Source organism: Nyctibius grandis, chromosome 1 (genome assembly GCF_013368605.1).
Source record: "Nyctibius grandis isolate bNycGra1 chromosome 1, bNycGra1.pri, whole genome shotgun sequence".
In the NCBI taxonomy this organism is placed as follows: domain Eukaryota; kingdom Metazoa; phylum Chordata; class Aves; order Nyctibiiformes; family Nyctibiidae; genus Nyctibius; species Nyctibius grandis.
Genome location: NC_090658.1, coordinates 117,149,210 through 117,172,592, shown reverse-complemented (window position 1 = coordinate 117,172,592; position 23,383 = coordinate 117,149,210). Strand labels below are relative to the sequence as shown.

General features: G+C 43.4%; 1 protein-coding gene across 2 annotated transcripts; it reads left to right on the top strand.

Moving 5' to 3' along the window:
* The first annotated feature begins 1,522 nt into the window (after positions 1 to 1,522).
* Positions 1,523 to 18,385, top strand: E2F6 (E2F transcription factor 6). 2 transcript variants are annotated; one of them, XM_068420217.1, is made up of 7 exons: positions 1,523 to 1,854; positions 7,535 to 7,583; positions 8,717 to 8,927; positions 9,241 to 9,400; positions 10,455 to 10,568; positions 12,013 to 12,160; positions 18,014 to 18,385. In XM_068420217.1, exons 1-7 carry the CDS (start codon positions 1,789 to 1,791, stop codon positions 18,067 to 18,069), a joined length of 804 nt encoding a protein of 267 aa, XP_068276318.1. In that variant the 5' UTR covers positions 1,523 to 1,788; the 3' UTR covers positions 18,070 to 18,385. The 2 variants fall into 2 exon arrangements, with proteins under 2 accessions (XP_068276318.1, XP_068276226.1); XM_068420125.1 differs by having other exon boundaries at positions 1,525 to 1,854; positions 8,717 to 8,933.
* The last annotated feature ends 4,998 nt before the right edge of the window (positions 18,386 to 23,383 follow it).

Here is a 23,383-nt window from a genome sequence, read left to right as displayed (position 1 = left end):
CCACACAAAAATGAGCGTTTTTACATTTCAGTGACGTGTTGTTCCTTCTGTGACAGGAAAACCTTTTGCATCTGCAGCAGTCTAAGCTCTCAGGATACTGACAAGCAACATTTGCATGACGTCTTTCACTGCACAGCTCAAGGCTTTATGTCTCCCGCTACACCAACAAACATCACACCTTTGAGGAGCTGTAAGACGTTTTTCCCCTTTTTTTTTTCCTTACAAATTGATTAGTGCAGGAGAACAATCCACCTTAGCTCTACAAGGACAATTATTAGCATGCAAGTAATTGATGGAAAATTGGTTACTATGAAGAAAACTCCATCCTCTAGCAAGGCATTTGATGTTATCAGTGGTGACCATGAGCTACTCCAAAGGAATGTCTAACCTGAAGGGATACAAAACAGCTAATAAATTAAAATGAATTCATTATTTTTGCAATATAATAGTGTTATTTGACCTGTCCAGTCTGCCATATTAGAAGACGAACGAAGTCTTCCGCACCTCGAATGCTGTGTTCAGTTTTGGGCCCCTCACTACAAGAAAGACATTGACGTGCTGGAGAGAGTCCTAAGAAGGGCAACGAAGCTGGTGAAGGGTCTGGAGAACAAGTCTTATGATGAGCGGCTGAGGGAACTGGGGTTGTTTAGCCTTGAGAAAAGTAGGCTCAGGGGAGACCTTATTGCTCTCTACAGCTACCTGAAAGGAGGTTGTAGCGAGGTGGGTGTCAGTCTCTTCTCCCAAGTAACTAATGACAGGATGAGAGGAAGCGGCCTCAAGTTGCGCCAGAGGAGGTTTAGATTGGATATGAGGAAAAATTTCTCCACAGGAAAAATGTTCTCCACAAAACATTGGCACAGGCTGCCCAGGGAAGTGGTGGAGCCACCATGCCTGGAGGTATTTAAAAGACGAGTAGATGTGGTGCTCAGGGACATGGTTTAGTGGTGGACTTGGCAGTGCTGGGTTAATGGTTGGACTTGATCTTAAAGGTCCTTTCCAACCAAAACGATTCTATGGCTTTGAATTCCTCATACCAGAGCGGCAGTTTTACACAATGCCCAATGAAATTCACATTTCTCCAGAGCACCATAAGAACTCCATGACAGACTACAGTATGGTAGGGAGCTGTTAGCTGCCATAAAGAGCAATCAGTTTAAGCTCCCCTTGCCGGCTGCACCCCACCGGCAGGACACGGAGGAAGGAGGCGCGCAAATCCTTTTCTCTGCCGCTCTGGGAGGGTGCCCGGAGCAGGGACTCCCCGCGGAGACACCTGCCCGCCGCGCTGAGGGCACGGACCGCACGGCTGCGCCGCTGCCCCGCCGCCGCTCACGGCCTGCCGTGTGGGCGGGAAAGCCGCGGTGGGCGGGACGGCGAGGGCGCGAGCGCGCCGCAGGGGCCGCCGGGTAAGGGAGCGGCGGCCCCGCCGCCCGCGGGGGAAGGTTGGTCGCCGTCACCTTCCCTCGCGCCGCAGCTCTGGCGGGAGGCGGACGCGCGCGTGCGCATGCGCACGGGGCGGGGGTTCCGCTCTCCCGCCCAACCCTCCCTCTGCTGGCGGGGGGTGAGGGGAGGCGGCCGTCACGGACTGCTGTGAGGGCGGGAGGGCTTCTGTCGCCCCCTCCTCTCAGAGGTGGGCTGCGGATGGCGACTCCTTCTTCCGACATGGGCTCGTAGGCTCGCCGTGAAGGCCTCTGAGCGCTTGCCCTCACTCCCTCCGCCGCCTCGTCTCAAGGCGGGAGAGGCCTCCCGCCGCGCCAGGCCGCGGCCGGAGGAAGGAGGGGCCGCGCGAACATGGGCAGCCCTGCCAAGCGGGAGAGCCTGAGGCCGCTGCGGCCGGACACGCAGCATGTGAGGGAGGTACGCGGCGGGAGGGGAAGGGAGGCTGCCTGTGGATGGGGAAAGGGCGGGACGGCGCTTAGCGCTTTGCTGCCAGCGCGGGAGGTTCTGAGGGGAAGCCCGAAGGTCCTTTCTCTCGCCTGCCTGACAGGAGATCGCTGGGATGGAACGGCCGAGGCAGAGCGGTGCATGAAAGGGGCGTTGTTGTGGTGCATACCTCCTCCGTCGCGTTTTTAGCAGGCTGCCCGGGAAGGGAAAATGTAGTGATAGTCATAGGGCAAAGGGATGACTTTCTTACCTGTGTTACCTGTAGCCTCTTAATCGTGTTAAATAGGTTGTAGCTATGTTTGAGAAAAACAGACTACAACTGTGTATTCTGTTCTTCTCTGAACATCAGTGATGTTCAGGTAATCATCTTCTGTGCAGCTTCCACTGCTACTTTTAGTAATATTATCAGGTGGCTAACAGAAAACAAGCCTACTTCTAATTCTGTGATACTTTTCAAAATTGCTTATTGTTATCAACCTTGATTGTTGGGCTAAAAGTTATGTGGTGGTATTGTCTTAAAGCCATGAAAAAGTTTACATAAGTTTTAACACTGGTAATTGGAAATTTCTTGTTATTGGAGATGGTGATTGTAAGAAACAAATGTGTTGGGCACAGCTTCTTTATGTAGGTGTTTAGATGAGTCAGCTGAGGGTGATGTTTTCCTGAATCTGCTTCTCATAAACAGGGAAGTCAAGGATGTGGTAATCATTAGCAGCCGTTGCTGTAATGGCTGTGGAATAGTGGTGTTCAAGACCCTAGGTGTAGTGAGGAAGGTAAGTAGCAGAGTATAAAACCTGGACTCCAGCTTATTCAGGCAACATGTAGCAGAGATCTTGAGGGAGGCAACTTTTAAAGTTGGAGGAGCCAAAGAGGTGGAGGTCATCGTACAAGCACAGGGACGTTCCATCCTGATACTCCTGAAAACATGGAAATGTGTTGAGGGATGGGCACAGCTATGCCTGCACTCTAGGGGTGAGGTGCAGAAAGGACATATGCAGGAGGTGGAAGCAAGGACAGGCTATAAAGGAGAAGGATGAAAAATACTGGTATGGTGATGGGAAAGCCAAAGTTCTGATGTTGAAACTAGTAATGAACATCAGGGTGACAAGAAGAACCTCTAGTGGTGCATTAGTGGTAAAGGGGGGGAGGGGAGGAGTGTGAACCTGCTGCTAAATGGGGCAGGTGTTTTAGGAAGAGCAGACGCAAATAAGGCTGAAGTACTCGGCCTTCTTGCAAGAGTCTTCAGAACTGATGTCCCTTAGGCTTTGTGTCTAAGAGACAGGATTCAAGGAGAGGAACAACCAGCAATGGAAAAGTGTCAAGTTAGGAATTGCTTGAGAAATCTCAACCCATATAAATCCCCTGGACCCACTTGGGGTACATCCTGAGAGAGCTGAGTTGCTCTCTTGTCATCTTTGAGAGGTTGTGGAGGCCAGCTACACCTTAGCCTCGCTTCAGTCCCTTGAAAAATCATTAAGCAAGTTCTCTTGGAAGCTATTTCTAGGGACGTGAAGGAGAAGGCAATTGGGAATAGCCAACATGACTCTACTTGCAAACTCATTACCTTTGGTGATGAAATGACTAGATCTGTAGATCCAAAGCCTTGGATGTCATCTGCATTAGCTTTAGCAGGACTTTTGAGACAGTCTCCTGCAGCATCCTCCTCTTTGAGCTGGGATATTACAGATTGTAAACTGCTAGATAAGTAAAAATAACCTGGCTGGATCGTCAGGCTCAAAGAGGAGTGGTTTGTCGTTCATACTTTACCTGAAAGTGGATTACAAGTGGAGCTCCTCAGGGGTCTATCCTGGGACCTGTCCTGTTGATGGGAGGAGGATGTGGGATGCACCCTCATGATGTTTGTGGGTGGGGAAGGTGCTGTAGACAGCTGGGAATAGGCTGCAGGACTGGGTCACCAGACACCTCAAACTTCAACCAAGGAAGCTGAAAATTCAAGTGTGAAGTCCTGCACCTGGGCCCGTGCCCTGCAGTGGCACCAGCTGGGGGCAGTGCGCCAGCATCAAGGCCTGTGAGGATGTATGAGCAGGAGCACAGCCAGCAAATCAAGGGAAGTGATTCTTCTTCTCTCCTTGGCATTTATTAGGCTGCTTCTGGAACACTGTGTCCCATTTTAGGCCCATCAGGGCAAGAAGGCTGTTGATAAACTGCTGGGGGAGCCTGTTAAGCCACAGCAGCCCTTCAGTACTTGCAAGGAAGTTAACAAGAAGCTGGCACTTCACAGCTGTGCATGATGGGAGGCTGAAAGGAAATAGCCACAGACTGAAACAAAAGAAGCCAGAGAGATTGCAACTTGATGGAAAGTGAAACTTTTTCACTGTGAGAACAAGCAATCAGTGGAATGGGATGCCCAGACAGGTGTAGCCTCCATCCCTCGAAACCGTCAAGACCCACTTGCATAAAGCCTTGAGTAAGCTGCTCTGATCTAATGGCTGTTCCTGTTTGGAGTTGGAGGTTGGCCCAGAGACCTTCTTGGGCCTCTTCCAGCTGGAATGAGTCTGAATTTGAAAATACTCCTTTTGTTAAATTGGGGTGAGGGGTGATACTGTTGTGGGTGTCTATTACAGGCCACCGGATCAGGATGAGGACGGTGATGAGGCCTTCTACAGGCAGCTGAGAGCAGTCTCGCAATTACAGGGCCTGGTTGTTGTGGGGGATTTCAACTACCCTGATATTTGCTGGGAGGCCTACTCAGCCAGCCATCCTCAGTCCAGGAGGTTCCTCCAGTGCATTGATGATAACTTTCTGATGCAAATGGTGGATGAGCCAACTAGGAGAGGAGCGCTGCTGGATCTTATCCTCACTAACAAGGAGGGTCTGCTTGAAGAGGTGAAGGTTGAGGGCAGCCTTGGTTGTAGTGACCATGAGATGGTAGAGTTCAGGATCTCATGTGGCAGGAACAGAATAGCTAGCAGAATCGCAACCCTGGACTTCAGGAGGGCCAACTTTGGCCTTTTCAAGCAATTGCTAGGGGAAATCCCATGGGACAGGGTACTAGAAGGTAAGGGGGCCCAAGATAGTTGGTTAGCATTCAAGGACTGCTTCTTCCGAGCTCAAGATCAGAGCATCCCAACAGGTAGGAAGTCAAGGAAGGGTAGCAGGAGACCTGCATGGTTAAACAGGGAACTGCTGGGCAAACTCAAGTGGAAGAAGAGGGTGTACAGATCATGGAAGGAGGGGCTGGCCACTTGGGAGGAATATAAGTCTGTTGTCAGAGGATGTAGGGAGGCAACTAGGAAAGCTAAGGCCTCCTTGGAATTAAACCTTGCAAGAGAGGTCAAGGACAACAGAAAGGGCTTCTTCAAATACATTGCAGGTAAAGCCAACACTAGAGGCAATGTAGGCCCACTGATGAATGAGGTGGGGGCCCTGGAGACAGAGGATAAAAAGAAGGCAGAGTTACTGAATGCCTTCTTTGCCTCTGTCTATACTGTTGGAGGCTGTCCTGAGGAGCCCCGGACCCCTGAGGCCCCAGAAGAAGTCAGGATAGAGGAGGAATCTGTCTTGGTAGATGAGGGCTGGGTCAGGGACCAATTAAGCAACCTGGACGTCCATAAATCCATGGGCCCTGATGGGATGCACCCGCGGGTGCTGAGGGAGCTGGCGGAAGTCATTGCTAGGCCACTCTCCATCATCTTTGCTAAGTCGTGGGCAACGGGAGAGGTGCCTGAGGACTGGAGGAAAGCGAATGTCACTCCAGTCTTCAAAAAGGGCAAGAAGGAGGACCCGGGTAACTATAGACCGGTCAGCCTCACCTCCATCCCCGGAAAGGTGATGGAACAACTTGTTCTTGATGCTGTCTCTAGGCACATCAAGGATAGGGGGATCATTAGGGGCACTCAGCATGGCTTCACCAACGGGAAGTCATGCTTAACCAACTTGATAGCCTTTTATGAGGACGTAACCAGGTGGATAGATGATGGTAAAGCTGTGGATGTGGTCTATCTCGATTTCAGTAAAGCGTTTGACACGGTCTCCCACAGCATCCTCGCAGCTAAACTGAGGAAGTGTGGTCTGGATGATCGGGTAGTGAGGTGGATTGTGAACTGGCTGAAGGAAAGAAGCCAGAGAGTGGTGGTCAATGGGACAGAGTCCAGTTGGAGGCCTGTGTCTAGCGGAGTCCCTCAAGGGTCGGTACTGGGACCAGTACTATATAATATATTCATTAATGACTTGGATGAGGGAATAGAGTGCACTGTCAGCAAGTTCGCTGATGACACCAAACTGGGAGGAGTGGCTGACGCGCCGGAAGGCTGCGCAGCCATTCAGAGAGACCTGGACAGGCTGGAGAGTTGGGTGGGGAGAAATTTAATGAAATATAACAAGGGCAAGTGTAGAGTCCTGCATCTGGGCAAAAACAACCCCATGTACCAGTACAAGTTGGGGGCAGAGCTGTTGGAGACCAGCGTAGGGGAAAGGGACCTGGGGGTCCTAGTGGACAGCAGGATGACCATGAGCCAGCAGTTTGCCCTTGTGGCCAAGAAGGCCAATGGCATCCTGGGGTGGATTAGAAGGGGTGTGGTTAGCAGGTCAAGAGAGGTTCTCCTCCCCCTCTACTCTGCCCTGGTGAGGCCGCATCTGGAATATTGTGTCCAGTTCTGGGCCCCTCAGTTCAAGAAGGACAGGGAACTGCTAGAGAGAGTCCAGCGCAGAGCCACGAAGATGATTAAGGGAGTGGAACATCTCCCTTATGAGGAGAGGCTGAGGGAGCTGGGTCTCTTTAGCTTAGAGAAGAGGAGACTGAGGGTTGACCTCATTAATGTTTATAAATATGTAAAGGGCAAGTGTCATGAGGATGGAGCCAGGCTCTTCTCAGTGACATCCCTTGACAGGACAAGGGGCAATGGGTGCAAGCTGGAACACAGGAGGTTCCACATAAATATGAGGAAAAACTTCTTTATGGTGAGGGTGACCGAACACTGGAACAGGCTGCCCAGAGAGGTTGTGGAGTCTCCTTCTCTGGAGACATTCAAAACCCGCCTGGACGCGTTCCTGTGTGATATGGTCTAGGCAATCCTGCTCCGGCAGGAGGATTGGACTAGATGATCTTTCGAGGTCCCTTCCAGTCCCTAACATTCTGTGATTCTGTGATTCTGTGATTCTGTGATTCTGTGATTCTGTGATTCTGTGATTCTGTGATTCTGTGATTCTGTGATTCTGTGATTCTGTGATTCTGTGAATGAAGTACCTGCTTGGGTTCATCCTGCCGGTTTCTTGACCAGAGCAGACTCTGCTGCCAGTCTGGAAGCCCCCTACAAAATACTTGTAAAGCTGTATAATAGCAGCATATCATCTGTGTGTGAGCTGTTACATGGAATAGCTGGAGCTTCTATGTGCGGAGTGTATACAGGTATCTCTTTAGGTTGTGACCATTGCCCAAGCATTAGGGAATTAGGTGGTGTTTCCTGCTTTCCAAGGCAGAGGGAGATGTGCTGAGATTAAAGGCTGAAAATTCTGATAGGACTCAGTGAGCATGTATCCCTTCTATCCAGTGACACTCCTTCACCGTAACATCTGTTGAGTTGTCAGCATTCTGATGGCTGTAGCATCTAGAGGTGATTTGGGGATTTCTTCTGGAGAACCTTCCTGTGTAGGCAGCATTTTATGTCAGTTATAATTTTTTTTTTTTCCCCAGCCAGAAATGATCAACCTGGATGTGGATGATGACGTACACTTTGTGAGAAGTAAGTTGCTGTGTTCACTGTGTGAAGATTACTCTTGAAGTATTTCATGCTTTTTTTACAATGCTGAATACATGCTGTAAACAAATGAGTAGTTGTTATGTATCTAATATAGGCAGAACAGGAGGAATGCCGCACACTAAATGAAATAACAGATATGAAGCAATACATTCTTCAGTTTTTCCTCTTTAAATCTGCTGCACGTATACCTTCCCACTGCTATAAAGAAAATACATTAAATGCCTGGTTTCCTTTGCAGGAGAAAAGACAACTAACAGCAGGATTTGACAGTCTTTCACTGACTGTAGCATCAGACGCGTGCATGTGTACCATGTCTTTTTTGTGCTTTAAAAATACAGACTTTTTTATGCTTTATGCATACGTAAATAACAATCTAATGTTAAACAAACTGTTTGTCAGTAACTTTTCTGCTGTTTCTGAGAATATGCTGGTAATGGATACACACAGCACAGGGATCTCTCTTAAACTTGTGGAGTCCTGGTGTCTGTAGATCTTTGTTGCATTAGTAAATTAAACAATGGCATCACCAGTTCTTTTGCCCTGAGGCCAAATAGTACAGCCAGAGCTTGTCCATCTAGTAAGTTCTCGGACTCCAGAACAGATTGGTCACATCCAGGCTGAAACAGTTCCTGAAAGCAGGCTATCTCCTGAGCCATGCCTGAGTGTTACCTGGGAGACCTACTGGTTAATCTGGGCCAAAAGAGTGTGAAAAAACCTTATAACAGTGTCATGGAGCAGATGATAGAGCTACAGTTCTCTGGCAGTGCCCTGACACTATATGTAGTTACCCAAAGGTTTCACTGGTATTCATTCAGTAGTCTGAGCTCACGTCCTACAGATCATACAGTTACACAGCTACTGATGTCCATGCAGTCTGAAGTCATGCAGGTTGAAAGCATGAAGATGCATGCTTGCTATTAAGCTACAATCATTGCAAACAAACGAGGGTATATGTAGTTAATAGACTTTTTATAATGACATTGCAATGTTGGCATTAATAATGACAGTGTTTTCAGACTTTTATCTTCATTGCTACTTCATTACTGTTGTTTTTTTAAGGAACACTTCATACTCGTTTAGTAGTTTCCCCTAAATATTCTATCAAATCTTTACAGGAACTCTGAAAGTCAAAAAGTCTCGATTTGATGCGTCCTTGGTTTATTTCACCCGAAAATTCATGGATCTTGTCAGAACAGCACCAGATGGTGTCCTTGATTTAAATGAAGTAGCAACAACGCTTGGAGTACGAAAACGAAGAGTGTATGACATTACCAATGTGTTGGATGGAATCCACTTAATTCGGAAAAGATCTAAGAATCTGATCCAGTGGGTGTGAGTTGGCTTTGAAACTTCTAATTTCTGAAACAATAAAACCGAACAATGTTGAGTAAAGTTTATAACTTTGAGAGTGTTTTAAGCATATGGAATTACTGCTAATAGATAAAAATATTTTAAGTTCTTCTGTATCCTTAGGCTGTCTGAATTGCTTACTATGTGAAGAAGTGCAAAAACACCATGAAGCGTAATTCAGCAGAGTCAAGGATGCCAGAGTTCCTTGTTGTTTCCTGTTAGTATACTTTGTGTTCAATAAACAGACTCTTTATTTATATAAACATACGAGACAACTTTCATATTCTAGAGGTTCTGACCACGACCAAGTTGTTGGAAAAGCACCAGAACAGCAAAGCCTTGAAGATGAAATTTCTGACTTGTCAGCTATGGAAGAAGCTCTGGATGAATTAATCAACGATTGTGCTCATAAGTTATTTGAACTAACAGATGACAAAGAAAATGCAAAATATCCTTTTAACTCTTGCATTACTTTAACATATGGTTTTGGTTGCAAGTACTTGGGTATCTAGTAATAGGTGTAGGCTGATACCATGGGTATGGAGTAGTACTTGATAATGAGTTTTATAATAGGAAACTTATTGGTTATTTTCTATTAGTATATGCTAGTCACATGCCCTGCTTTGCAGTATCGTGCGCAATCTAGCCTGTTCTCGGAGGAGTGCAACTTGTGTGACCTTTCCACTGCAGAAGAATGGAAGTGGGGCAATAGTCTTAGTACGCTGACTGTCACCTTGTTCTCTCCATTATGGAGTAAAGTTGTCCCAGGGGCAGGTCTTGACCTACCAGTGAGGTTGAGTTGCTTAGTGAGATGAGAAAGAGGACCCAAAACAGAGTCCCAGTGGCCTGTTGCAAAAAAGATACAATGGTATGTTGGTTCTGTGCTAGTACTCTTCTCTCTCCTGGGAGAGTTTCCAGTGCAGTCTTATCTTTCAGATAGGTTTTGATAACAGGAAAGAGATTTCTTTTAATATGACATAAACATTAAGGTTCTGGGTTACAATAAAATATTGCTTAGCTCCCTTGTCTGGCAGACACTTAAGGTCTGTGCTTAAATGAAATGGGCCCGTTTTCTGTATGATATCAGGAAATCTTTTCATTACGCCTTACCTGTTCTGGTTAAGAAAATAATTCCATAGTTTTCCAGGAAATTATTTACGTGCATAGTTGTTACAAAACGAAGTAGTAGTTTCTCAAGGGCAGCATTCCTTCTGCTTTGTAGACTTAGGACAGCATCTGTGAAAACCCTTTGTCTAATGTGTTTGTTTTTTTAATACTGAATATCCCCATTTTCTTTATTTCTAGGAAGTAAAAAAGCTTAAAAAAAAAGTTTTTCCACTTGTTAGCTAATACTTAATTTTACAAAGCTAGTATTAAAGTAGCCTCAGCTGAACTGTTTACCACTTCTTAAGCTGGTATTCTGCTTCAGCATATCTTAACATCATATTCTTTGCTTCTGCCCATTAGCAAATTACTTTACAGAGTCCTTGACCAATGTATACACTAGCTTATGTGACATATCAAGATATCTGTAGCATTCGGGCATTTCAAGAACAGATTGTGATTGCAATCAAAGCTCCAGAGGAGACCAAATTGGAAATACCAGTTCCTAAAGAAGTAAGTTTTATACATTTCTGTCTTAAGGTACCAAAAGTTCTCAAATTTGATTTTTGCAGCAGCAATTGGTAATTGACTTCCAGTTTCTTTGTCATGTATAGCAAATGTATTTTCAGTATTTTTTTTTGTTTACCTAAACTATTAACTAAAGCTCAGACATGTTTATTTGGTTTTGCTAGAGAGAATGGAACAGCTGCAATAATTGTTACTTATTTCCACTATCAGTTTCCTTGATAATTACTAGGGTAATGACACTTCCAAAGAGCTGTTGTTTGTATACTAAAATCTACAAAACTTGTAAATCTAACCAAACAAAGCAATAAGCCCGATTTGATAATGATCTTAACAGCATATAAATGCTGTCTTACTGCTTAATGAGTAGGCAGCTATTGTTACTGTAATATTAAACTATGAAATGCACAGCGTGGTTGACAGAAGAAACTGTTTTGGCCCTCTACTAGATCATGTCCAGGTGTTTTTTTCATGGAGGTGGGGGCTGTGTCCTGCCCTCACCTCAAGGTACGTCACGCATCCTCCCAGCTGGGTCATACAGAGGAGCTGTAGCTTTGCCCTCTGGAATCAGTCCCACTGTGCCTGGGCCTATGTACTGGGAACCCCCTGCTTAAAATAGTGCTGTGAAAGAGGAGGAATACTGGAAGTAAGCTTAAGGTAACAAAGGCAGCTTTAATTCTGTTTTCCTTTTGTGTGTGCTTTTTTTAATAATGTTCTTAATTGTGTAGTCATCAAATTTGCCTTGCCTTGTGCACAGGAAGAGAGGACATACTGTAGGAAAAGGAGATAGGAATCAATAGAACCAGAAGACTGAGATCCACTGCCTAGATCTCCAGTGGTTTCACTGGTAAAAGGAGCTGGCTCTCATCCTGTGGGGATGGAAAAGATAAGATCTCAGAGGCTTCCTGAAGCAAAAGAAGGCAGGATTTAAAAAGCGGTGTTTTAAAACAGAATCTTCTCTCCATTGCCCATTACATTTGATTTGCTCTGTGCCTTGCAATGTGATGTCTGCTGAAAGGAAGCAGTGAAAGGAATATGGTTATTTGCTTTGCCCTATTATTAAAGTTGCTGTGTGCTCTGGTGTGTTTTCTGATCCATGGCATTGACTTGTCAAGTTTTAAATTTTGTTACTCTGCCTAAACATATAGTACATCTTACTTATATATCAAAAGGTTGGTAAAAAGACTTAAAGATTTGTTAGGTGCATGTTTGTCAAGAATTAAACCTTGTTAGCTTAATGGTGTCTAATAATTGGCCTACAAATCTATGTAATAGTCATACTTTATGTAGAACTAGTAACACAATTGTAAGTAGTTATGTTATTCCTGTATTTGTTCTGTTCTTAATCTATTGGCTTTAAAATATGTGTAAAAATAGATAACTGTTGTGTAAGATTTGTTCTTTGGCTTATATGCAAGTAACTCTTTTATAGGATCACATAGAAGTACATGTGAAGAGCACAAAAGGACCCATTGATGTGTATCTATGTGAGGTGGAACAAGAGAAGCCAGGTGCCAAAGCTTCTGAAGATATGGATACTGGCACTTCTGAAACTGAGCCATCAGTTCCTGCTGAGGAAGGTATTGTCATTTTGTTAGGTGATGATACAGTGTTCTGAACTGTGGAGTAAGGAAGTGTACTTCTACAAAATAACCATCTTAGAAATGTTTGAAGGAAGTCTGTCTTCAAAAGCATAACATACTTTGTTTAATTGAAACTTTAGGATTTGAAGATGAAACTAATTTGGTATTACTACTTGGATACTTACAGTATTATCCACTTGCGATACTGGAAAACAATGTGCTATATAAGCTCAGTATGCGAACTAGCTGAAAAGCTTAGGCTTGGACTTGAGGAAAAGTTCCTGAGTGCTGAACTTAAATACAAGTTACAAGCTCACTTAAATGTAAATGTGATAGGATCTTACTCTGAATTTGTATAATAATGCTTGATTTTTTTTCTGAAAGTTTATTAAGATTTTATTTAAGCTTTCTCCTGGAGGAGAGAAACACTGAAACTGCAATCCCAGAAGAGAGAGAGCGAGCTTCCCGGCCTACCCTCATCTATACACTGAGCATGACGTTGTATGATATGGAATATCCCATTAGCCTGTTTGGATCCATTGCTCTGGCTGTGCTCCTTCCCAGCTACTTGTGCACCTGCACGCTAGCAAAGCATGGGAAGCTGAAGAGTCCTTGATTTCCTAGTAACAACTAAAAACATCAGCATATTATCAGCATTGTTCTCATACCAAATCCAAAACATTGCGCTACTCTAGCTACTAAGAAGAAATAGCTCCATCCCAGCTGAAACCAGGACGATAAGCATAATTAAATTACACTGATTTCAAAAGTCACGTTAGCCCTTTTAATTTTCAGTGGTGAAGTTAGCCTGCTTGCCAGACAATCGTCTGGTCCCGAGTAGCTGGAGTTGACTGCAAGCTTTAAACCTTTGTGTGTTCCACGATCTTGGTGTATAGGCTGGCTCTGGCACAGTGCTGGGACTTAAGTAACTTCTGAAGTGTTTATCCGGAGCAGTAATCTGCTATTTTTGGTTCCACTTCTGATCTGCCAACGGTAATTTGTGAGAAGTGTGTTGAGGCTAAAGACACATAAATTATACTTGGTTATGTACGATTTATATAAATCTACATGAGGCTTCTCACATGGATGTTTACTGAAAGATTGGAATACTCGTTTGGAAAAAAAAAAAAAGTGCATGTTTGGAAGGAAATCTTAATGATCTTTGGAAAGAAAGAGAAGCCTGGTTCTCTCCATGTATCTCATACGTGGTTCCTTCCCTTCCTTTCATCCCACTGCAGTCTGCTGGTGGGCTGTCTTCAGAGCCTGTAGCTGTGCTGTCTGGACACCCGCCACGTATACGTAGACTTATGGTAGCTTCTCACAACGTGATCCATGAATGAGGTAGTGTTTGTAATCACCCCTGAATAATTCCTAGAAGTTGTAACAGCCAATTCAAAAGATGCAAGCTCAGGACATCGTTAGCCTCTTACTGAATTTTATTAGGCCTCAAATATTTCATAGCATCCTTCTTCAAACGGAAAACTTGGCACTTCAAATGAAAACTTCAGGAATCTAAAAATCTGCAAGAAGCTATTCAAGCTCCTGGAACTGTTTTGCTTTCAGTCGTTTGTAGATTCTAATGCAAAACCTGCACAGAACTGCTTTTAGATAATGCAGTGTTCTTTTCCAGACAGACAAGCAATTTTGGTGTTGCAGCTGTCATTTTCTAAGGAACTCTTTTTTTTTTATTATTTTTTTTTTATTTCCCCCCTCGCTATCTATAACCATAGAAATGTCACACACAAGTTACGGCAGTTTGTTGCTTCTCTAACATGCAGCTGAAGTGCTTGTCATGAAAAATGGAATAATTCATAAAGTTTTTCTTGCAAATTAGGAAGGTGTCAGATCAGAACAAAGCTCAGAAAGGAAAAACCTGTTTTTATATATATATTTTAATTACAAGCCACACAAATTAAGAGGCTTGCTGGCTCCTAAACCTAGGATAACATTTGTGTGCACAAACTGTGACCTCAACATTAAGAGTTCATTTCCAAATGTGAAAATAAAAGTTACCTGTCAGAAGAAAAGTTCAAAGTCCAGTAAAAACATTTCAGAATTTATTTCGATAATGAAGTTTTCAACGGGATTGTAAATTAGAGATGGGCCTGGACCTTTAAGCACAACTTAAGAAGCAAATATCTGCAAACTTGAAGAGTAAAACAAGGTCAGTAGGCCCTGTGTTTGTTATACCAGTCATTAATGGTAAAGGTTGAAGCTAGATACAGACTTCTCTAAAGATTGGGATTTCTAGCTGAGATTTAGCGTGACCGAAATATTTGTGAGACAGCTGGGATTCCAACAGAAGAATTCTGGATCTGGAAGCATGAGCAAAGGAGGAATTTCCCTCCATTACTTGCAGCAGTAGCTGTTTGTAGGCAGTTACCTAGCTCTTTGTTTTCTTTACAAGCAGGCAAAAAGAAGTTCTTGAACATGGGTACCTGTAGGAAACATATCCTACTAAATACTGCAAGCGGTAAAATTTTAGCATGGCTAAACGAGAGAAGGCATTAATGCGATTTTGAAAAGGAGGACACACAGTCAGTATCTCTAGTGCTGTTATTGGTAAGATCCATCTTTCTGCAAACTGTGATGAGACTATCTTCTGTTGTTCTCCTCTGCTAGGCTATACTCTGCCTGTTCAGAAGTGTCCAGAAAATAAATTCGATGTAGAATGAATGACTGAATGAACTGTTTTCCCCTGGTGAGACTCAGGAGCATTCGGACTGTTTCTTCCTGCCCATACAGCAGTTGTGAAAGTAGTCTGAGTAATATCAGACACTGCTATTAGCTGGGCACTCAAGGATCAAACCAAACTTGATAGCCTTTTATGAGGATGTTACCCGGTGGATAGATGATGGTAAAGCTGTGGATGTGGTCTATCTCGATTTCAGTAAAGCGTTTGACACGGTCTCCCACAGCATCCTCGCAGCTAAACTGGGGAAGTGTGGTCTGGATGATCGGGTAGTGAGGTGGATTGTGAACTGGCTGAAGGAAAGAAGCCAGAGAGTAGTGGTCAGTGGGACAGAGTCCAGTTGGAAGTCTGTGTCTAGCGGAGTTCCGCAAGGATCGGTTCTGGGACCAGTTCTATTCAATATATTCATTAATGACTTGGATGAGGGATTAGAGTGCGCTGTCAGCGAACTTGCTGATGACACAAAACTGGGAGGAGTGGCTGACGCACCAGAAGGCTGCGCAGCCATTCAGAGAGACCTGGACAGGCTGGAGGGTTGGGCGGGGAGAAATTTAATGAAATATAACAAGGGCAAGTGTAGAGTCCTGCATCTGGGCAAGAACAACCCCATGTACCAGTACAAGTTGGGGGCAGAGCTGTTGGAGACCAGTGTAGGGGAAAGGGACCTGGGGGTCCTAGTGGACAACAGGATGACCATGAGCCAGCAGTGTGCCCTTGTGGCCAAGAAGGCCAATGGCATCCTGGGGTGTATTAGAAGGGGTGTGGTCAGCAGGTCGAGAGAGGTTCTCCTCCCCCTCTACTCTGCCCTGGTGAGGCCACATCTGGAGTATTGTGTCCAGTTCTGGGCCCCTCAGTTCAAGAAGGACAGGGAACTGCTAGAGAGAGTCCAGCGCAGAGCCACGAAGATGATTAAGGGAGTGGAACATCTCCCTTATGAGGAGAGGCTGAGGGAGCTGGGTCTCTTTAGCTTAGAGAAGAGGAGACTGAGGGGTGACCTCATTAATGTTTATAAATATGTAAAGGGCAAGTGTCAAGAGGATGGAGCCAGGCTCTTCTCAGTGACATCCCTTGACAGGACAAGGGGCAATGGGTGCAAGCTGGAACACAGGAGGTTCCACTTAAATATGAGGAAAAACTTCTTTACGGTGAGGGTGACTGAACACTGGAACAGGCTGCCCAGAGAGGTTGTGGAGTCTCCTTCTCTGGAGACATTCAAAACCCGCCTGGACGCGTTCCTGTGTGATATGGTCTAGGCAATCCTGCCCCGGCAGGGGGATTGGACTAGATGATCTTTTGAGGTCCCTTCCAATCCCTAACATTCTGTGATTCTGTGAAACTTCTCAGTAGTTATTTGTGATAGTAGAACTTCCTCTTCACAATCCCTAAAACACCTTTGAAAACGGAGGACAATATCCACACGCTGCTTCCATCCCTTACGCTGAAGCAGGTTGAACTCAATTCAGATTCAGGAGCAGAAAACCATGATTTACATGATAATGCTACTCCCCACAGATCGTCAAAGAACCTTTTTACCAAGAAATGTTCTTATCACCAACACCAGTAATACTTTATTTTTGCGTAAGAAACAATTTATTGTGGCAGAAATCCCCCTGGTGTTAGAGACAGATTCAACCTTAACAGCCCAGCAACGTGTGCAAGGCCTTCGAACTGGTGAGAAGCTATCAGAGATGATGATTTCTGTTCTTCTCCAGCTGGAGAGAAAACAAACACCTTTGAAATGATACAAAATTATTCCCATCCTGGGAGAATATTCATGGGGAAATACAGAGATTTGCCTCAAGAACTGCAGGATCAATTCTTCCTGTGATTAGATGTTTGAAAATAAAAGCAAAATACTGTGAAAACATCAGTGGTGCATCGCTCTTGAGATAAAGGAGTCTTAATTGCAGATTTTTCTTGGAGAAGTGAATAAAGGGATAAATACAAATGTCAGTCTTTGAATTGCCAAAGTTGACATGTAGGTTGGCAGTCTCAGTGCACTGATCAATGGTTTTGATTTGTTTGGAAAGTATCAAAAACACTGACAGCCCTGGGCCACCAAATAGCACAAAAGGAAATATAGATTACTGTATGTTTGTTGACTAATTATATGTTTCTTCCAGACTCCAGACTGTATTAAAAATTTACTGCAGATTGAATCTCAGGAATCTTACTTTTTTTTAAAAGGATTTAAATTTGTGAAATTAAATGATCACTTCATAGATTCTTAAAAACAAGTATCTTCCACGTGAAAATATCTTTTATTCTGAATCTGGAAAATACTGTTCCTTTATATATGGAGAAAATGTAGACTGTTACAGCCTGGACAGAAGGGGTTGGAAGGCTGTCCAGATATTGTCTGTATGCTATGTATGTGTCTCTGAGGTTCTGTTGCCTAGAAATGAAAACAAGACAACAATAATTGTTTACATAGATATTGCCTGCCTGAAAACTTCTCAGGCATTTATGCTTCCTCTGCTGGCTTTATGCCAATCAACCATTTCTTAAATTGACAAGTGGGAGCTATTTTTGTGCGATAGGGAGGGAAGTCTGAAAAATGGCATTTATGATTTGGAGAGAAAATGATACAGCTGTAGAGGGGAAAAAAAATCCCCCCAAAGCCACTTAAAAAGTTTTTTATCACCTTTGAAATCAAAACCTGATCAGGATGGTGTCTGTTCATTCAATTAATTGCTTCTGATCAGTTTAACAAAATCGAGGTTCAACTAGAAATAGTCATTCAGCCGTGTGCATTATTGACACAAACAGTGGCTTTGAAATAGGCACGAGTAAGCTGAATAAATTATGCTTGGAACTGAATTGTTACACTTCCATATTTTATATAGGTAGTTCTCAGTTTAAAAGTAATAATGGATTCAGAGTGGTAATGCTGGTAGTACAGACGAATTACTGAGATACAGAACTATGATGATGAGAAGGATGAGATTTGGGGTTTCTGTTTCCATATAGAGAGAATCTCAGTGTGGGCTGTCCTCTAAGGACAGTTTTACTTACATATAAATTCATATATCCTTTCAACACCACATCACGCTGCCATCAGGCAGCTTGCTTGATCATTCCTCTGTGCTGTGCCCATTTGCAAAAATGGGTGACTGCCTTGATCTCCTTTGCAAACTCCTATCTGTTCTGCTCTGCAGTGACTCCTAAGAGCGCACCAGCTTCCCCAGGACCTACCACAGGATGCTCGTCCTAGAAACGCCGGCAACAAGGGCAGCCCTTGGACTTCTCTTGTGCTTCATGAAGCAATCACGGTCAGTGCTAGGTCCTCCCAGGTGCCCCAGGAGAGTATCCTCCCTGAAGACAGTACTGGAAAGCTCTCTGCTATCTTGAAAGATGCTGCCCCAGGGCTTATTGATGCTCTCAGTCTTTACTGCATGTCCTTTAAGAAATTAAATGGCAAAATAAATTAAATGTTCTAAACATAATCAAAATTAGCATCTTGTTGACAATTTCAATTGAGAAGACAAAACGTATGAATGTACAAGTAAATGTTTCTTCTGTTTATTTTACATACAGTGGGATTTTTTTTTTCCTTTGGTATCCTATCAGTCTTGTCTTATGAGACAGGAAAATCTGAAACATCTGATTAATCTTCAGTATAACTTGTGGTTTTTTCAACGATGACAAAATTGTTCCCTTTCCAGGTTAAATAATCTGACATTTAAAAAAGCTTATAGATAAGAGCTCCTTTTTCATCTCCAAGGACATCTTTTTTTACAGTGGCCAGAGTGGAAACTGAAATGGGTACGTCCTTCCAACATCGTGGCTTGTGTGCAATAAACACTCTAAACAGCCTGAACTGCTGCGAAGTTTCAAGGACAACTTCGGTGCAAAAGGAAAAGAGGGAGAAATTACCCGCCATTTCTTATCCAGTTATGTCAGACAGGTCCCAAGCCCTACTCTGGCTGAAGTGCACACTGTGCAAAGACCCAACTATACAGACAAGAGTGTAGGTGTGCCCCTGTCCACGCTGAGCCTGGGGATGGCCAGAGCTGCTCACTGGCTTCCCAGAGGCTGCGGGGCCACTAGAGGGATGTCTACAACCATCTTTCCACGGGGCTCTGAATCACCAAACACCGTTTCACATTTCTGGCCAGCTGCAAATTACACTCAGCATCAAACAGTAATTGAAAACACTGTAAAGAGTATATCAGAAGGCCACTTACCATGGCCTAGGGAAAGTATTTGGAAACTACCGATCTGGAAAGATGCGACGCAACGCCAGTGTGCCATGAGGTCCACGTGAGCTTATCGGAAATCTTCTGGTTGAACAATTTTCCACTGTAAAATTCCAGTTTGGTGGAGAGTGAACGGCTTCCCCCCAGATCCCTAGCTGCTGCTTTCCTTCCAGCACATCAGACGTGATCCACCCAAGTTTTCTTGACAGCTCAAGTACAAGGGCTTCTGGGTCTTGGAAGATCAGGGGGTCTGGGCTGTGGTGGTACCAGCTGACTGACTGCAGGCTATGCAGCTGCCTGCCTGCGATATGTGTCATGGGGAGATCTTGGGCAGATGCTCCAAAAATTCTGAAAAACCCACATTTTGTTCTTTGGTGAAATCTCTCTTCATGCTGCCGTTCTGCAGGCAGTGTCACATCCAGCACTTGGTTTGGAGCTGGAATTGTTTGACTATAACATTTCCTACACTTTTATCAACGCCAGCTAGATATATCCTTTTTTTTTTATTTCTCTCCTATGGTTTAGCTTGTACCTTGTGGCATGGCATAATTTTTAAACTATTCACAAGTTAGCAGTATGCTCAGTGGCAAAAGTACTTCTTTTAATTTTTTTATTAGTTCTAAATTAGTTGACTAGAAAAGGATGAAAATTTAATAGTGAAGAGTCCCCTCTCCTACAGGGACCAGCAGTTGGAACTGACCAGATGAAAAGAGCTGCAAAGAGAGGAAAAAATTGATAAGCTGAAGAAATAAGCATTAGTTGTAAGTGTTATAATAGGCCTCGTGCATTCCAGAACAGCATAATTAATGAGCCCTAAGTTATTACTCTGGCTGGGTAGATGGGTGGAACTCTAATACTTAAAAAAAAAAGATAAGAATGTGGTTTAATTTAGATGGAAAAGAAGCAGCATAGGTATTAAAAGTGGTAAGAGTTAGAGCTGGATGATTTATTTATTTATTTTAATAGTTAATTCCCCGGAAAATGTGGTTTCAGTCATGTCTAAACTATTCGCTTCAAATTTGCTGAATAGTTTTGGCTGGAAAAAAAAAACAAAGGAAGGGATAAACTCTGTTGGAGGAAAGTCCCCAGTTACCCAACAGTTCAATGATCAGAACATTTACTTAGATAGCAGAGACCCACCCCTTAGCAGAGGCTGTTTCAAGGTAGGCTGTGCTCGGTCCTTCCTGTTACCACTTTGATTTTGTCCAGATGGAGACGGATGGGGACACACCTCCCAAGGGAGCGCGCTGGTTCCCAGGGTGGGAAGCCATGATTCTCATGCTCCTCCTTGCTGACCCAACGAACTCGGTGCCTTTGTGCAGGGCAACAGCTTCAACGCAAGGAAGAATTTCCCCTTTCTCCCAGTTCAGGGATCCCCAGTCCTTTGACAGCTTCCTAAGAAGTAGAATTCTGCTTCAAATTCCCTTGGACAAAAGTAGGATTTCTTATCCTAAGTATCACCACACCATGAGATTAAAAAAAGAGACCGCCTCTCTTCTTTCAAGCATCCAGAGCAAATATTCCGCATCGGATCAAACAGAACATTTAATGGTCCACGCAAAGAAATATCTCCAGGTTATTTTCTTTCAGCAAAGAAAAACAGCCAGTTTGGTTACATCCAAATTGTGCTGGGTTTTATGATATCCCCTGTGGGTTTTGAACAAAAATGCAACCTCCACAAAATCTTCAACTGGTCGTGAAATAGTTTGGTTTCACTTCTGTCCAGGCTGCTCTATGCTTATTACAAACCATTATGTCTGCAGCCACAGAAACAAAGAACTGAAAACGACATTGAGGGTGACCAGCTCCAGTCCCTACATCGTACAGCCCTTTCAAAATGCACTGATCACGCTGCAGGTAGTTATTTTCTTGCTGCCTTTACTTGGATGAAGGTTATACCAAACCTCTATCATTTATAGTTACAAACTTTCTTATTTCCCGTCTAAGTCTATTGGTGGCCAGTTTACATGCATACGTTCTTCTGCCATCATTGTTCTGTAATGTACAGAGCTCCTTGTCGCCTTGGCATTGACTGCTTTGGTGTATCTACAGACACCACCATATTCTCAGTCACCCTGCTGCTGGACTTGGCAAATTGAGTTATTCAGGTCACCTCACATAAAACAGGCCGCCTTGTTCCTTTCTCTCTACCCAATTCCCAGTTTCAGTTTCTCTCTTCCAATACAGATGAATAGAACTATTTATGTTCCAGCAGTGTTTTAACTTGATTCTGCCCTTACCCTATCTTACTTCAGTATCTTTGTTCAATTTTAAAATACTATTTACCCTTTTTAATTCCACATTTCCATCAACTAATGGAAGCTTGAAGTATTTCTCCTCAGCTGTTTCCAAACGATAAGTTCCCGTGTTGTATCAGAATTTCTTACTAGTCCCCAAGGGCACATCCCTCTATAGACTATACCATTTCATTATATCCTATTTCTGTCATTCCCGTCGTTGAGGTGATCCAGATCTTCCAAACAATATCCCAACCCTTAACCTTCTATTGATACTGTCTTCTGACTCTCTGCACACAGCCAGCATTGGCAGCACACTCCTTCATTTCAGGCTGAACAAAAAGGTTCTAATTTCAAAGTGTTAGAGAAGACAGATGAAGCCTTGTAATTCCTACCAATCCTAATCTTCAAGGATTCAACTAATACCCTCCTATTTCACCCCATAAGGCATTGCTGCCCTACCTAGTCAGTTCTTTATAGTTTAGGAATAGTATGTTACCCTCCAGAACATTTTACAGATGGATCTCCTACAAAGAATGTACATGAAAAGTTCCTTTAATAATTCCCATTAATTTACCTTATCAAATTATTTACTGAAGACAAGGTAAATGAGATCAGCTGCACTTTTTTTGGCCATTATTTTATAGCTGTGATTAGTCTGGTATGATGTACATTTAGCCTGTTTCCTGTTTTCTTCCATATCTTTGCTATTTCCTAGAAATGTGCTTTTAAACATTGTATGCTGCTGAGGTCACAGAAGGAGTTTGATAACTGTCATATTTGTCTCCTTTTAAGATACAGATCTATATTTACTATTTTCAATCATATGGCATCATCCTGGCAATAGTAATTAATTTGAAAATCACTTGTTATTGAAATTAAGATGTAGTTTTAGTAATTACAGAATTCTAATGCTTATCTGATACCAAATTTATTAAAATTTAAGTTTTTCTTCCAGTTTGGTTGTAATTACCACTTCTATGGCAATTTTCATACCTTAATATAGTGTTTTGGTTTATCATCATCACCCATCACCAAAGCGTACATGAAGTATTCATTTGGACTGGGGTAAAACCGAAATCATCTTTACACTAGCCTCTTCACACAGCCATCCCATTTACTATTTGAGAGGCAAGTCTAGTAATAACAGTTGTTAAACAAAACTGACCTTCTTGTTGGACAAAAAGAGGAGAAATAGGAAAATTGTATTTTTTCCAAACAGGAAGAAAAAAAATAGGGTTCCTGGATATTCTTTTTCTTTCTTTCTTTCCCTCCCTCTCTGTGCTGAGTGTTTACTTTGCTGCTTGATTCTGACATTGTTTAAATACAAAATGACGTAATTTTCCAAGAGCATAAACCCTTATCTGCACAGCTACGTCTTTACTAGTGCACTCACGATTGTTCTTATTCCTATGTTACAGCCCCTGCAAGTTGCCCAAGAGTAGGCCCAGACACCGTAGTTGTTTATACCCCAGTATCAGTGAGACTGACTTGTTTTCCCCACAATTAACAGTAGCTAAGTCTTGATGAAAAGCAGATCATAGGAATGACAGTGCTAATACAGAGACACATAATGTGGGCATTCAGAGATGCACACAGAACTACAGCAATAATAATCTTTATTTAGCCCATTCTGTACAAGTCATCTTCTACTGGCATTTCCCCCTAATTGCAGTGAGTGTTTGGTGCCTAGGGTTTTACTGTCACTTTGCAAGCCAGTTCCTGCATGCTTATGGCTAAAGGCCATATCAAAAGAAGCATTTATTAGGTGCCTACAATGGTTCTTACACCAAAATCCATGAAACACCCAAGACTGCAATTCAAAAATACTCTTCTCAATAGCCATCTAATGGTGAAAGTTGCTAAGTTTGCTATGTACCTCTCTGCTTCCATCCTGCTGAGTGCTCTCGTCAGTAGGCTAGAGAGCCTTTTCTTCCTGGCCTCTTTATCTTCTTATTAATGCATTTTTACTTCATAAAGACTGCTGCAGCAGAATGCATCCTTAAACAGGCAAAAACACACACAAACCTGCAAGACAGTGGCTAGGAACTTTATTTGGAGGTGGAATATGCAGCATGAATTGCCACAGGAT

What these genes read in the sequence shown, in the direction of transcription:
- E2F6 (XM_068420125.1), top strand. Translation starts at nt 1,789, where the DNA reads ATGGGCAGCCCTGCCAAGCGGGAGAGCCTGAGGCCGCTGCGGCCGGAC. An exon ending in TGACGTACACTTTGTGAGAA is followed by an intron (nt 7,584 to 8,716) that starts GTAAGTTGCTGT and finishes AAATCTTTACAG; the next exon opens with GAACTCTGAAAGTCAAAAAG. An exon ending in ATCAGTTCCTGCTGAGGAAG is followed by an intron (nt 12,161 to 18,013) that starts GTATTGTCATTT and finishes TCTGCTCTGCAG; the next exon opens with TGACTCCTAAGAGCGCACCA.